Source organism: Vidua macroura, chromosome 4, assembly GCF_024509145.1.
Source record: "Vidua macroura isolate BioBank_ID:100142 chromosome 4, ASM2450914v1, whole genome shotgun sequence".
NCBI lineage: Eukaryota > Metazoa > Chordata > Aves > Passeriformes > Viduidae > Vidua > Vidua macroura.
The window spans coordinates 55,195,362-55,211,018 of NC_071574.1; the positions used below are offsets into that span (position 1 = coordinate 55,195,362).

At 36.7% G+C, this 15,657-nt stretch overlaps 1 protein-coding gene across 2 annotated transcripts in view; it reads right to left on the reverse strand.

Annotated features, from left to right (window-relative positions):
- Window positions 1-15,657, reverse strand: part of STIM2 (stromal interaction molecule 2) — a 69,957-nt gene that overhangs the window by 7,013 nt on the left and 47,287 nt on the right. Inside the window, exons 3-12 of one of the 2 annotated variants that reach the window (XM_053975328.1) lie at window positions 15,480-15,594; window positions 8,814-8,925; window positions 8,044-8,159; window positions 6,728-6,905; window positions 5,652-5,829; window positions 4,913-5,080; window positions 4,613-4,713; window positions 4,119-4,357; window positions 552-753; window positions 130-278 (exon numbers count right to left, since the gene is read on the reverse strand). In XM_053975328.1, coding sequence (XP_053831303.1) covers window positions 130-278; window positions 552-753; window positions 4,119-4,357; window positions 4,613-4,713; window positions 4,913-5,080; window positions 5,652-5,829; window positions 6,728-6,905; window positions 8,044-8,159; window positions 8,814-8,925; window positions 15,480-15,594 — 1,558 coding nt within the window. The remainder of the gene's footprint in view (window positions 1-129; window positions 279-551; window positions 754-4,118; window positions 4,358-4,612; window positions 4,714-4,912; window positions 5,081-5,651; window positions 5,830-6,727; window positions 6,906-8,043; window positions 8,160-8,813; window positions 8,926-15,479; window positions 15,595-15,657) is intronic. The other variant, XM_053975327.1, reaches the window with a different exon arrangement.

A 15,657-nucleotide genomic window follows, 5' to 3' on the forward strand; every position in this document is an offset into this window, starting at 1 on the left:
TCATTTGTATCTCACTTCAAAGAACAAAGTCTATCTTTCTGGCACGTGAAGTCAGAAAAGTTATGAAATGAAAGAAGGAGATTTAAGCCTATCATATACAAAAAGTTTCTTCAGGACAAGTGTCCCTACCTTTCAACAAGCTCATTTGCTCCTTCCAAAAGGAATTTAACCTTTTCCTATGAGGCCATGTAACAAGAGTAGGTACACGCTCAACATGCTGTAAGAATTGTGTTACCATCCATCTCCTCTTCGCCCAGTAGCTGACATTGCTTTTGATCCTAGTTTCAGATGTAAAAGCCAGTAACATATTGTAATGGAGAATCAGGGTTAGTTCAGTGCACCCTGGATTGTAACATTACTTAACTGTATATGACATGCTAGCTATTTACATAGACATACCAGACAAGAACTCTCTGCTCCATGCAGACTATATTAATTTATATTATCCTATAGATTACTTTAACTTTTGGCTTGGTTTAACCTCTAATTCTAAACTGTTAGTCTCAATAATCCTATCAAGAGTTCCAAGTGCTGTTTGCTAATCTCCGTACCATTGTTTATCAGCAGAGAAGTAAATGGCTTCCTCCTCCTCTTCAGTTCGATAGAGAGCTGGGCAGCTCGACACAGAAAGGATGTCAGGGTCAGGGGAGTGCAAAGCGTGCTGAGACTGTGGAGATGATGGCACAACACTGCGTCTTGATCTACACAAGCTACTGCTTCTTGCCAGTGTGCTGGGAGGTTTTACAATGGACCCTGAGGCAGAGAAAAAGCAAACCAAAACCCTCCAAGTGACATTGATGTTAACAGTATCTACTCTGAAGACTAAGTAGCAGATATCTGCTTCAGTGACAGTGACTTTTAAACAACTTTGACATTGCTTGACAGTTTCAGAGGAATAAAGACTGACACACCTCATACATTCTACAGTTAGATGAAGCAGCTAACCAAGATGCAACTGCAGAGATTTTGTGCCTGCCAAATACTACCCTGACCAAGTACACCAAAGCTCTGGCTCACTATGCTCTCTTGAGAACAAAAAGAAAGATTCTACTGAAACTCCCAAACCTTCATAAACTAAAAATAGCAGTGCTGAAATTAGTATGTTACATAATGTCCTGTATTTCATGTGGCGACTTAGAGGTTAGAAGAAAATAAAAGTTTTGCAATGCAGGTATGACTAACCAAACAGCCTGCTGATATACACTACACTAGTTGAAAAATAGGCTAGATAGAGAAGACCAATTTCATTTATGCAACATGACAGAAAATACATAATTCAACCTCATTTTAAGATCAAGAACTTTCTTTTATATAACACTGCCTCTTGCCAGCCTAACTATGAATTTCTGGAAGTAAAAATACTAAGAATGGGTGGAGACAGCCACACAAGATTTCATCAGCAAAGTACCTAACAGGAAGTGATAAACTCAAATCCTAATCCAATTCCTCCTTCAAAAGATTATTAGGCAGCAATACTTGTACAGAAGAGAATCTACACACAACTTTTCAGGCTAGCTGTTGCAAGTCTCAGGATGTTTCCCACCCCTCCTCAAACTGTCCAATGGAATGCATCACTGCTTATGTAAGATACACCAAACCCTTACTGGTGTTCAAAATTGTTTAACACAACATGATAAAAATCCCTTCAATTATTTTTGTAGACAAGGATGTCTAGCCTGACAAAATAAATTTTATTTTCTGCAATGCCAGTTTATCATCATATAGGTTACAGTTTCCCTTCCTGGAATCTCAGAAAAGGACAAGTTGTCCACTCTCTTTTAGTACAGGAAATCACAACCTAATCTTCACTAAATAGTAAGTAACTGCACCTTTGCCAGTACTTAGATTTATTTCCACTCCTGAGCAGAAAAGAAAGGTTTGTGATTCTCAACATGAGAGTTGACATGTAACTCAAACTTCTAATATTACTTTTGAGGACTTCCCTACTGACCTTAAAAGCAGGTTGGGAGCTCAAAAATCATCTTGTGTCATTACAAAAAAAATTCCTCAAAGAGAAAATGTGAACTGAGATAAGAGAGTAAGAATCTCTTCAAGAAATTTGCGCTACAGGTCCAGGTAAATCAGATACCATCCTACTTACTGATGGTAAAAAAAGAAAAAGAAAAGAAAAAAAAAAAGATCACACCATCAGTGAATTTTCAGAGAAGTAACAAGCATTTTGATTCTTTGTAGGTGTATATACACAGGAATATAAAGAATTCAGCTAAGACAATTGAACACGTAGAATTTTCCAGTGCAAATGAAACTCACTAAATCAAAGAATCACCTGAATCCTTATGAGTCAATGGAAAAAATAGAAATTTCACTACCACTGCTGTAAGGACTTTTTTTCCAGTTTTAGACACTATTTCTCATTCCGTTTTTGTTCTTCAGCTTGAAATTGATCAAACAGCTCTATTACTTGACACCATATAAGCCTATCAACACAATTGCTCTGGCACAAACAAGCCTGTCCAACAGACTTCAAATTTTGTCAATCTTATGAGTCCAAAGGATGCTGGGGCAAGGCAATAGCCCAGTCCACTTTAGATCCGGCAATGGAAATAGCCCTTCTTACGGGACCTCCTGCACAATGCATTTTGCCTGAAGCCTCATGACCAAGACAAGCCATTATGCTTCTGTCCTTCCTCATGTACATTTGTTATTTTTGTCTAAAAGATGGGAATAATTCAGTATTTACTGAACTAAGCCTACAATAATTGGACTCCTCAACACTGTATTCAACAACAGATCATTTAGCATAATTTCCTTATTCAGTAATATTTCAGCTAAGTATGTTCTTACAAACAGTACAGTCCTTTTCTAATTGTAGCTCTTTTGAATCAACTGCACTTTCTTCTCTGGCTTCACTTCTAAGCAAGAGCTAAATGAGAAGAGGGACTAAAAAAACCCACAAGTCTGAAGTTTTTTTACACATATCCAAGTGTTGTCATTGTAGACCATCTGGAAAATCATGACAATAAATGGAGCTCTTAATTTTGAAATCAGACCACAGGCTTCTCCATATAGAAGCTGGAAGCTTAACTCTAGGTATCCCTATTTTATTGGGTCTCAAATAAATTTGTTGCTAGGGTTTAAAGCAAAGTATTTGCACTGAAGGCAACCAGAGAAACAGCATTCCTTAAAAGTGATTAGAACTTGTGGTAAGTTGCAAGAGGATTAATGAACTTTTCAATATGGTCTGCAGAAAAAAAGCTTGGTACATTAAGAAGAAAAACAAGTGCCCAAGGCACACTAAGTGAAGGCAGCAAAGTGGCGATCTTATGCTATTTTAAAATACAGTTTGAATTTCTTCTGAGAATCCCAGCCCTGGGAGAAAAATGTACCCACATGACAGTTTTCCTTCCTACTCATTCCTCAGCTTAAAACAGCTTGTTTGAAGAGCTGCATGGGAGTTCATCTTTTCAATTTGCCTCTAGAGTCCAGTTAATCACAAGCTCCACGAAGCAGGCTCTTGTTCTGACACAATGACTCATGATACAAGGGTGGTCTGAATCCCCAGTGTATATCTTCTGATCATAGCTTAACCAAAGCTGGATTTCTCTCCCTCCAGAAGTCGGCCTCTCTGACGGACACTCAAACAACCAACCCGCTATATCCAAACACAAACATTCTGCCTGAAAGCTTCCCTTGAACAACAACAGGATTTTGTTCCAACCACTAAAGAATGTGCACAAGGCGATGTAGCATGTGGCCTCCCAAAGGATGCGATCTTTCTCATAGCTCAAGGAACCCTGGACTAACCTCATCCCTTCCATCTGAAAGAATAAGTGAGCTAACAGAAACCCAGCATTATTCATTACAAACTTTTATTTAAGTAGCAATCCAAGGTTGAGAACCACTTTCAAAACCCTAGCTGAATTTTCCCCACTCTCCCTCTGAAACAAAATAGAGGCTTTTTCTTCATGTTATCTTCAGTGCAAAACCCAATTTTCCATTTAAGTCCCACTGGAGCTAGTATCTGAAATCCTACATAGAATTTTGGTCTTTTTGACTTTGATCTAATCCCGTTTGATTTCAGTGCTCTTCTCCCATCTGACTTGAAAATCCCATGTCCCACAAGTTTTCCCTGTCTTTTTACTGAGCTCATCACTTACCATGAAACTGTGAAACTATTGGAGGAGTGTCTTCATCTAAGTCATCAACTCCCCCTGCAATTGGGTAGGGAGGAATGGAAACTCGAGGCATAACTACCCAGCTGTGATCAGAGTAGAGAGAGGAGGTCAAGCTTGGTAGCCCAGAATTGTGTGCGATTTGAAACCCGCAAATCTTCTCAATCTGTTGCCATCGATAAAGACGCTCTCGCAAACATGTCGTCAACTCAGAGAGTGCTTTCCTGAAGAAAAGCACATATTAAAATTATATACACTGTTCTTACTGATAAAGCAAAGCAACACATTCATTCCAGCATACCAGAAGATCCATTACAGCTGTTGAAATACTCCCATTTTAGTATTTTTTAAATTGCTTTTCTAAAGTGCAAAACCACTCAAGTGCAAAAGATACTCAATTTCATAACTCTCCAGGAGTTCTGTTTCGGGAGCAAATAATCACAAAAGAATTATGCATCCTGTCCCAGTATCCCTCTTACTTTGCTTCAAGAATTTTATGGTCCACTTCATCCAGGGAGGAGCTGTGTGCAACATGTAATGTTCCAAATACAGTGCTTCTCTTCTTTTTTATCTTCTCTGCCTAAAAAGCAAAGTAAAGTGAAATGCATAAAACTAGTAACACACTTAACAGATGACAAAACATTAGCAATACTGACAGGTAGCAAACAACAATTCAGAGAAGAAAAAAGCACAAATGCTTATCTGCTTTGTGTTTACTATTTCATATCTCTAGCAGCAGATCAGAAAAAAATTTTAGTAGCTGAAGAATAATTTATTACCTCATCTTTAGCAATTGCTAATTGCATTTCTGCATGCTGTCTTTTGATATTGTAATATTGTACTTCAACTTCATGTGTTAACTGTAGCCACTTCTGCAAAGCTTCAGGAACAGACCAATTACTTCTCAACTCAAACTCCTTCTCAGCCTTTTTTAAAGCCATACGAACCTAGTAACCAAGAAGAAGAAATTAAAGTGTCACCAAAAGTATCATTAGAACTAACAGGTGAATTATAAGCACCTTTATACCCCACGGCAACATACCAAAGCTTGACAGAGTTTTGGTGTGTGCCGATTGTTGTCAGATATGCAGATTTGGCAGCTCTGAAATCTAGCATATGACCTTCCATACCTTTTCCAATGCTATATGGTTCCTAATTAGAATTTTAAATATTTTTGTAAGATGATACTTTTTTTAGTACAACAAATCCAAATTTATTGCTGTTCAGATGAAACAAAGCTACTCTCTCTCTTCTAATAACACGATAAAAAAAGCCTTTGTATATATTTTGCTCAGTGAATCCCAAAATATTATGATAAGCTAACATACAAAGTTTACAGCTTCTAATAGTTTCAGAATTATTTTACTAGATAATGTCATGATTGACAGACAATCATTAATCGCTCAGAATTTTTCCATTCAAAACTAGCACTTGGGGAATGCTGCTTTAAACACTACTGAGGATCTAATAAGGACAGATTTAAAGTCAACACTAAATTTATAAACAGCTGGCAGATACCTGTACTAACTCTTCCTCTGCATATTTGAGCCTGCTGAGCTCACATTCAGCTCCCTCTCTCAATTCCCTGAGGCGATGAGCTTCACGTTTTGCATCATTGATCTCATCCATCATTTTGCGCTCCAGATTTTGCTTTTCAACAGCAACGTTTCTATTCTCTTCTTGTGCCTTCTCAAGCCTTCACAATTGCACAAAAAATATGAGAAAATACACAGCATATTTGTTAAAAGTTGCAGTCCTCAGGATAACAAAATGCATCCAGCAACAGGGCAACGGGCACAAACCAAAACACATGAGGTTCCCTCTGAACACAGGAAACACTTTCACCATGAGAGTGACCGAAGACTGGCACAGGTTGCCCAGAGAGGTGGTAGAGTCTCCATCCTCGGACATATTCAGAAGCCACCTGCACATGGTCCTAGGCAACCTGTTCCAGATGATCCTGCTTGAGCAGGAGGGGCTGGACAAGATGAACTCCAGAAGTCTCTCCCAACCTCAACCACTCTGTGATAATAAAGACTCTGCAAGCTTCATGAATCCACAGCAATTACATCACACAACATGATATCCATGCCAGGAAAAATACCCAAATTTTTAAGTGAGCTATCATTAAAAGTGTAGTATCAAAGTACAAGTCTCTATAGACAACTGTGTTACAGGTGCACCACAGACTATCAACTTTCACATTGCTATATATGCAATAGAAACTAATCAGTTCAGGTCTGTTTCAATCTTAAAAGCTTAAAAAGAGAAAGTGCTCTCATTCCCATATATGTAACAATTTAAAATAAACTATAATTATATGAAAACAACAATACATACTTGTAAATCTGTAGGAAAAAAGACTGAGCCTCTATTCTCTACCTTCATCCACAAGTTTGCATTGCCTGCTAAAATATCCAGGAGCAATCTCTACCCAAGAAATCAGCACCACTAAAATCACAATTTCCATGCAAAGGGAAGATGAACAAAATCCAAAGGCAGTTAATGCAAAGAACTTAAGACTGTAAAGGATCCGCATTTGTGTTTAACATCAAAACAAAAGGACAACTTTTTTTTTCTTTTAGGTTTTATACCTTTCCTGCAAGTCAAGAAGACTTTGCTCTGCTGTTTGGAGACTTTCTAAGTCCTTCATCATTTTTGTGATATGTTCTTTCGAGGTTCTGTTCTGTGTATATGCAAACCAGCAGCCTCCAAAACCAATAACTATAGAAACTGTTAATATAAAATCCTTCATCCAGTTGTGAGGGGGACCTGTGCAGAGAACAACACCATCATTAACTAGTTCATTGATACAGACAACAGACTAAGGCCTTCCCCCCCTCTCTCCAGCCTAAAAGGTGACAGAACCTGATGCTAAACAGAATTCTAGCTCATTTACCTCCATTCTACCTCGAACTACCTCCAACAACTACCTTTCAAATGTATTCCACAGCATTTTCCATACAACATAAGCAGCTCTGCTCTAGTACAATTTTCTTAATCTATACTAAAACATTCATTAGCCTGAGAAAAGCTTACTAAACACCTTTACAGTACATACTCTGCATCTTTATTTAGAGTTAAAATAGAGTTCTACAATTGCACTGCATCAGGCCAGTAGGAGGTGCAATTAGATTTGAGCAAGTTCTCCCCAGTCTGTACCCTCTTAAATATGCTATGCTGAGTTAAAAATGTACTTAGAAAAAATAAGGTACATTTTAAAATGGTAACAGCAGCACTTTTTAAAAGTAAAAGTTGTATTGTCAAATTATCACATCCAAGATTCACATAACACATCTTTGTTAGTACAACTTTCATAGTCACTTGCACCTCTGTAAAGACAGCTTCTGTGTACAAGCAAGCATGCAGAGCACTCGTGATGTGGTATGGACATGGTTGCATATGGTAAAATGGGTCAGAAGTGGAACTCCTCTATTAAGTTTAACTGCACTTAAGTATACACAAAAGACACAGGTGTTGGATTTGCACCACCATCTCCTTTTTTCTTCTTGGGGAAGAAAAAAATCCCCTCTCATTTCAGTATCCCAGCTGCACTGTCCAAGCTAGTTAAGAAGTGAATGTAACCTTAGCTATAAATGTAATTTAAACAGTCAAAAATATTTAGAGGACACTTCTTGTGACACAAAAGCCAACATCCATCTGTCAAGTGGCATTATACTAAAATTTCTACATGATCTTACACACAGAAGTGAACCTTTGTTCTGCTCACAGCACCTAAATAATCTTTTTTAATTCATTGCAGAGCTCCACAATGCATGCCAAGCAATCCATCAGCACATCCACAAAATAGATAAACTGTCCTATCTACAGTATCAAGTGTCATGGAAAATATGCTCTGTTGAATTCCTACAATCAAGAGATAAGAAAAAAACTCCAAAAAGTTACTAACGGGTGAGAGGTCCAAATAAAACAACATCCAAGGCTTTAAGCTGAAGCTTCTGTCTGTGACTCCGGTCAATTATTTTCAAGTGAGAGATCATGAAAGCATGTTCATTTACTGCTATCCTGTTAATGACAAGACAAAATGTTACCTATTCCATAAGCTATATTCAAAATCAGCCTATGCAAAAAAAAAAAAAGACATCAATAGCATTTCCCACAGTTATACAGATTACAGCCATGCAATTAAAGAGTGAGAAATACAATACAGCAGTAATGCTATATATCTGCATATCAGCATGTGGCAAAAGAAGAAAATATAATAATTTAACTATTCTTTCTGGGAAAAAAATCATTAAATAAATCAATTTTGTATAGTAAAGGTATATTTACAGACTTGTGACTCCAACTCCTAAGTACACGCAATACTCAGGTGTGGTATTCATGCTCCAGGAAAGGTATTTTACAGTTACATTTTTTTGTATATACCCGTACAATAGATTAGAAGATGTTCAAAAGGAAGTTTGCTACCACACAGAATTATGTGACCTTTGACAAGGTCCACAGAAAGAAATAAAACTTTTAGGAAAGTTGTATTTTGAAATACTCTGGCAGAAAATAAAAATGCAGCCACCTTTTCAAAACTGCAAGGACACTTCTCTTTTCTTGCATTTGACCATATCTTGTTAGACTTTAGGTTCACATAGTTGTTCCTACCATATAGACTAATGCAGCAAGCTATAGAGAATTATTTGAAACTAATCCAGAAGATATATTCACCTGGGAAGTGTTGTTCCATTGACATTGCTGTCTCTAAAATTCTTTTCATATTGGGGCAATTCAACAAAATCTGAGAGCCACTGAAGAGTGTCCTCTTGAGTCCAGTTATGAACTGAAAGAAAAATTCCATTACCTTAGGTTTTTAGTAAAAATCAACAGCTTAGAAGACAAGCAGTAGAAAAGCAGGTTATAATAGCCAAGAGAGTTTAGCCAAACGTAATTCCAGAAAAACTACCATTACCATAGTGTTTCTGGCATTTTGCCTTTTCCATTACATGCTACTCTGTGAAAGCTTAGGCAAACTATAAATAAACAAGCATGGAACCAACAGAAGCATTTCTTTACTAAAGCTTTCACATAACAATTTAGTCTTTCACTTTAGTTTAAACCAGGACAGCATCTTGTGACTTTCATCTACTTAAACCAATTCCAGCCTCAAGCCCTTTGTCCTTGCTACCCTTGCAGAACTAAACACACATCAGCTGGTGCTATAACCATTTGAGGCAATGTATCAAGATCTTTCCTAGGATGATGCCTTAAGAGCTTGTTTTGACAAGAATTTTCTTAGAGGCTTATGCCTACTAACCACTAAAATGGGAGCTGACAAGAGAAGGAGAGAGGAGACTGAAAGAAAACACCAAAGACAGAAGAAATGCAACAGGAGAACTATTAAATCGCTCGCAAACATGCCCAAGAAAAGTGGAATATCATGCAAAAATACTCTAAGAAAAATTACTTAAAACATGTAGAGAGTAATTAACAATTTTCCTTAATAACAGCAACACTCTACATAAACATTCATAGCTACAGATATGCTAAGAAAATACTTCCCACAGATATTACAAAATAAAAAAAAAAAAAACCACCACATTTCTGTCCCTTACAGAGCAGCTGCTGCAGTTTACAGCTTCATACTGACAAAATTGAAGGGAAATTGTTTACTCCATTTATGAGTCTGCAAAAGTCTGTCTGCATATGGAAGAAACAGGGACAGCCTCCTTCTGGATAGACTTGCATTCACATGAAAAACTAGGGATTTTTTTGAACACTATCTAGAACTACTTGCATGTGACAGTGCTGGGCAGAGATTATCACTAGGACATATTCTCAGTGGTGACTTTTGACAATAATCCTTTAGAAAGCACTGCTGAAAGCTTGACAGGTAAAGCTGCAGGCAATGGAAATTTTTATGAGTTCAAATTCATATTTCAGTTCACACTGTAACTGAAATAAGGACTTCTAGGTCTCTTGTCTACACTAACACAGCTGCAAAATAAGCTTAAACATTTTAAGATTATTATCATTCCCGAAAGGGAGACAGAACACATTTCACAAACTCACAGCTTCAAGAAACAAACTCTGTACAAACCTCTTGCTATCTATCCATATGAATGGCTACACAACCTTCCAAGTATGGTGTCCCATTTCTTTCTCTCCTTGTAAGCTACAGTCAGGTATTGATTTGACACAGACTCGGTTTTGTCATATTACTCTAAAATTTTATGCAAAATATCTGGGCATTATTTATAAACAGGCAGTTTTCCCATTGCAAAGATTCTTAACTGTTTTGTGAATAATAAGTAATCAGATTTACAAATCATTCAAAGTAATTTGACTAGTCATTACAAGTCTCAAAAGAGTGGTAAAATCATCCAGAAAAATATCACCTTAACTGCATTCTAGAAATATGTTCATAGACTGATCCAAAGTAAAAGCATTGTTTTGTTGTGACATGAGGAAAAAAACAACTAAAATAGCCACTGCAGACTACCACTGACAGTACAGAATACTCAATTTCAGAAGTCATACAATTCACTGAGTTTATAAGTTGGGAGGAAGGATTAAAAATACCATTGAGACTTTTCACTTTTATTACTGAAAGAATTTTGTAGACACTGCCAAATTTTACATCAATTTATAGGTTTCTATAATCCAGTGGTTTATTAATATTAAACATATTATCCTGAAAGAAATGAGCTACATATTTAAGTGGTTTACCATAGAGCAAATCACATCCATTGCACTGCTTAGACTGGTGTGATGTTTTCTTCATAGATTATCAATGAAATTTTCCCAAACAAATCAGTTATATTCTGGAAAAAGCACTTTATTATTCATTGTCTATCACTGTATCAGATACATCCATTAGTACAGAAACTGCAAAAAGAAGCAACCACAGTCTATCCTAAACTAGAACTGAAACTTGTACTTTCTGTACTCTTATACTGTTACTCATTTATTAAAAAAAAATAACAATTACTTCTTTATTTATGTTGTGTCCTTTTAACTGATCACTCAACCATTTAAACTATGAATATATACTGTCATCTCTTATTCTGGGATGTCAAGATCTGAATCTCTTTTTACATACCTATTTTGCAAGAAATTTCGGTTTATTATGTAAACTAATTCTTCACTCACAGAAATCCAGTGCTAGTGCCCCCAAATCCCCAAGTTTTGCAGGTGGACTCAGACTCTAAACTATACTGTTCTTCCCTTACTATTCTATCAATCAGTGAAAACATTCAGACTGTTCCTTTTTGTTGGTATCTTCCGTATGCCATATGTTGGTAAGGAGTATTACTTGTCTCCAGTCATGACATACACATTTGTTGTACAGCAGTATAAAGTACTGAAAAGCAAACTGGCCTTTCTCCACAAGAAGCACTTGTAGTCCACTGAAACACGACACAAGGCAAGTGTGATATACACCAGGACCAGGTGTACTGAAGGGCAAGCAGGACAGCCGAAATTCATCTTGATCAGCACTGCCAATTAGATTGTGCCAACTCACACTAATTAGCTGAGGTTGTAATTATTCCTTAGTTTAATCACCAAAAAAGAAAGCACTACTTCAGACAACAGAGTAGCAAGCCACAATTACTGTAAGTTAAATGCATATAGCATTACAGAGTAATCATAACATCCTTCTCTCTCACACCTCTTTTTATAAAGAGATAACTTCAGAGAGAGGATGTCAGCAACATGCTTTGGGCAGACAGGTATAGAAGGCAGTGTTCACACCCCAGAGCAGTACTCAAGTCTCTAGACTTCCATCAGCCATTTTATTCAGACCACAAGTTTGAGTTTTGGGTTTTTTTTCCTGCTTCTTTTCAACTGTTCTACCAACATACCTGAAGGTGAAGACAGCAAAAGTAGCTTTAAACTGGCCCTGTATGAAAGTTTCTCACTGTTAACCCACAGTAATTAGAATATCAGTCTATTTACCAGTTTTTTGTGTTAAATGTATCATGCTAAATTTATCATATCACACAAAAGGATTCAAAACTTAGTTTTTAGGACCTTCAGCAGTAACATCAGCAGTAAGCAGCATTATGTAACTCATCCTTAGCCAAGCCCTGCTTGCATTCATTTCCAACCTCCAGATATTTAAAACCTGAGACAGCAAATTATTGAGAGCAAGGCCATCACAACATGTTTGTGGTATGCAGTTTAGTCCCAGTTGCTGCAAGAACACTTGTGCAGTAGTACATCAGAATACAACAGGTACAACAGAATACAACACATGCAAATATAGAGCCATTTTTGTATCTTTTTGCCCTAATAAATAATGTACCAGACTTCAGTTCACCTCCTATTTTCCACAAAGAAGGAAAGAGAATTAAAGGAGGGGAAAAAAAGGTACAGAAGGCAAGCAGAAGGTTTTTTTTGTATTATAGAACAGTCTATAGGAGATACTATACATTAAAGCTCAAATATGCCATAATGGTAAAAAAAAAAAAAAAAAAAAAAAAGCTACTTTTTCTTTTTTTAAGGTTCTTTGTAACAACTAGGTTTTGACAGGATTCAAATTAGTCTGACAATAGCCAAGCGTTCATTAACTCCACGTTTGACTTCAACAGTTTTTAGTTGGCTACAAAATCAAGTCCCAGGGGACAATGCTACATCACTAAGAATGTAAGAATGCAGCATCCAGCCCTACTCACTGAGACAGGTCAGAGAACCACCCAGCTGAAGGCTCTGGACTGATTTTACAGCCCCCTTGCTACTGAGATGAAATACCTACATCCTGCTCTTCAGACAGCAAATTCCCATGACCACAGCCAATTGCAGGGGCAAAAAGAGAAGGCAGGTGCCACTGAGTGAGAGAACTTCCAAAGATAATTGTACAAAGACTGGTATTCAGATATCAAACCAAATGTTCATCTGTCCCCTTTTCCATACTCAAAACTACTACCCCTTCAAGGCCCTTGCAGAAAAAAACACTGAAGATGCACCTTTGATATTAACCTAACAGTAGCTACTAAGTTTGTTACTTGTGAATAGCTGAAAGACTCTGTAGCACATGTATAAATACTGCTTAGTTAGAAGAGGAGACAGACAAAGAATACCATACAACAAGCATATACTGGCATTTACATTTAAAGAACAGTAACACACAGTAACAGAAGTCAGAAGACTTTCAGAGAGAAGTGTTTTCTACATTTTAAACAGCTATGATAGTTCATAGTCACTCCTCTAAAGAGAGCACTCTGTAGAATTAGATTATGAGATTAAAAAAACATTCAAAGGCCACAAAAAGCACATTCTAACTAAACTAAATTAAATTATAGTCTTGTTTTGTACCAAAGGAGTCCTTTAAACTGAGTGGCAACACAGCAACAATAGGCTAGATGCTGATTCAAGCTACAATATGACTCCTGCCATGCAGGTAAAACCTGTAACAGCCATGAACTTCCTTTAATTTGCACCAGCCTGGACTATGCCTTAAGGATTCTGCACCAGGCAGGGACATCAAAAACCTGCCAGCACCAGAAATATTAAAAAGCAATATTCTGAAGCCTCCTCTTTTATTAGGCAGTTTTTAGAGCTTTGAAAGCAGCCAATCCTCAGTGTTACATTCAGTGTATAAAATCCTTCTTAATCAATTATTTAAAAGCAACCTCTACTTTCCTTAACCCTAAAAGGAGACATCAAACAGCAATGGCATTTTTTTGCTTTCTTCCCTCATACATTATCTATTTTCTACCACCAATATGTTGAACAAAGAACACCTTTAAGCTATTTGACAAATATTTAAGACAAATATACACATAAAAGCAAGCATTATGGCAAAGAATAAGCAAATTCTACTCAGCATAAACTATACAGCAGTAGATCCTGAAGATGTTTCTGTATACACTGTCAAGAACAGTAGAGTTTGCAATTCTCACATGATACCTCAACAGATTGTTTAGAAGTCTCAAATTACTGATACTATCATTTACACTACCTTCCATCCTCTTGTTTAATGTTGTCAAATTACTATAAACTAGTGGCACATAAAAAAACAAATAAATCAAAAATTCCTAAAACATCTAGAAAAGAATGGCAACATCTTCCATGCTACCTGAAATCAAATTAAAGTAGTTCATCTTCTGAGGGGCTTCATGCTTTCTAGCAGTCAGCAGACCACTGTTAACACTGCTCAGAAGTCTCATTCTAAAGGTCTCCCTCTGGTGCAATTTTAGTTCTCTCAGCAGGATACACAAATAAAGCCACTATAAGCAGACACAATGAGATGAGACATTCCTCTCCAAGTCTTTTGAGTCTTACTCACTCACTACATCCAAGAAAACTGGAATATATACACAACAGACAAACTATACTTCTAGAATCACTATAGCCTAAATTTTTGAACAGTTACTCATGACTTAGACCTAGAGTTTTGAGGAAACAATTTTTTCTGATAATTTAGTTACAATACTTTCAGGGAACAGGATCTTCAGCAAATAAGTATTTAAGGAATATTTGAAGAGATAAGGCCAAAAGTTGCTGGTTAAAACAGGTATTTGCTACATTCCAAACACTTCATGCATTACCTCAGAGTGCACTTAAGTGACTTCCTGCATTAGCAGAATAAACCAATGCCATATTCCTGGTTTCATTCCCCTCCTGTTCTTACTTTCAGTTGTTTGACCCATACTAAGTTTTAGATCTCTATGCTCACCATTAGAACATGTCATGGTTTAGGAATGGTATTCTCAAGTTTAGCAGTCCTTTACCAACAGGTGTGCAGTTTCCCCTTCCCCTCCAATTGGAGGCACAAAGGGTGAAGATCACAAATTGAGATAGGAACAATTTACTGGAAACAGCAATGAGATCTTACTTCATTTAAATCAAAGTGAGGGATGGCTGGTGGTGTCAGGTTGTCAGTACATTTTACTGTATCTCAAGATAAAGAAGATTTTCAAAAATTCTTTGGACTAAAAATTCTAGATCTTTGTAGCTCAAATACAATTTAAATCAAAGTGAAAGTGCATTGAATTTTCTACTTAATACTATATTAAAAAAATAAAATAGCTTAGAGTAACCCTTAGGGTTTATTAAATTAAAAATTAAATTTTAATTTAATTTTTATTAAATTAAAAACACGCTAATCTGGAATTCAGCAGTTGTACCAGTCACCTTGATAAATTACAACCTTATGTAAGCTATCTTAGTTTACTCACAATAAACAAAATACATGAAGAGGAAATTACCTCTAGCTGCACTAAATGAGTTCTTAGTCAGATTTATGTGTGCCTATAAATAACAGTGTCAAAATAGATTCATGAAGATGCTTCAACAGGTCATTCATTCACTACTCTATACTTGGTGGAAGAATTGTTGAATTTTAACTATGTCAATAGCCACCATCATTTTCAGCTATACTTCTTTACCTACCTTCAGACGTTTTCCAGCGTTTCCACAGATCCTCAATGGTGATATGCTTGTCTTCTCTGTGCAGGTGACTATGTTTATTTGAGGCATCCTTGTATTGCATATCTTCCCTTAGAAACTGAAGAAAAGGGAAAAACATCATCTTAAATGCCTAAATAACAATTTCTGAAGAGAAACTACA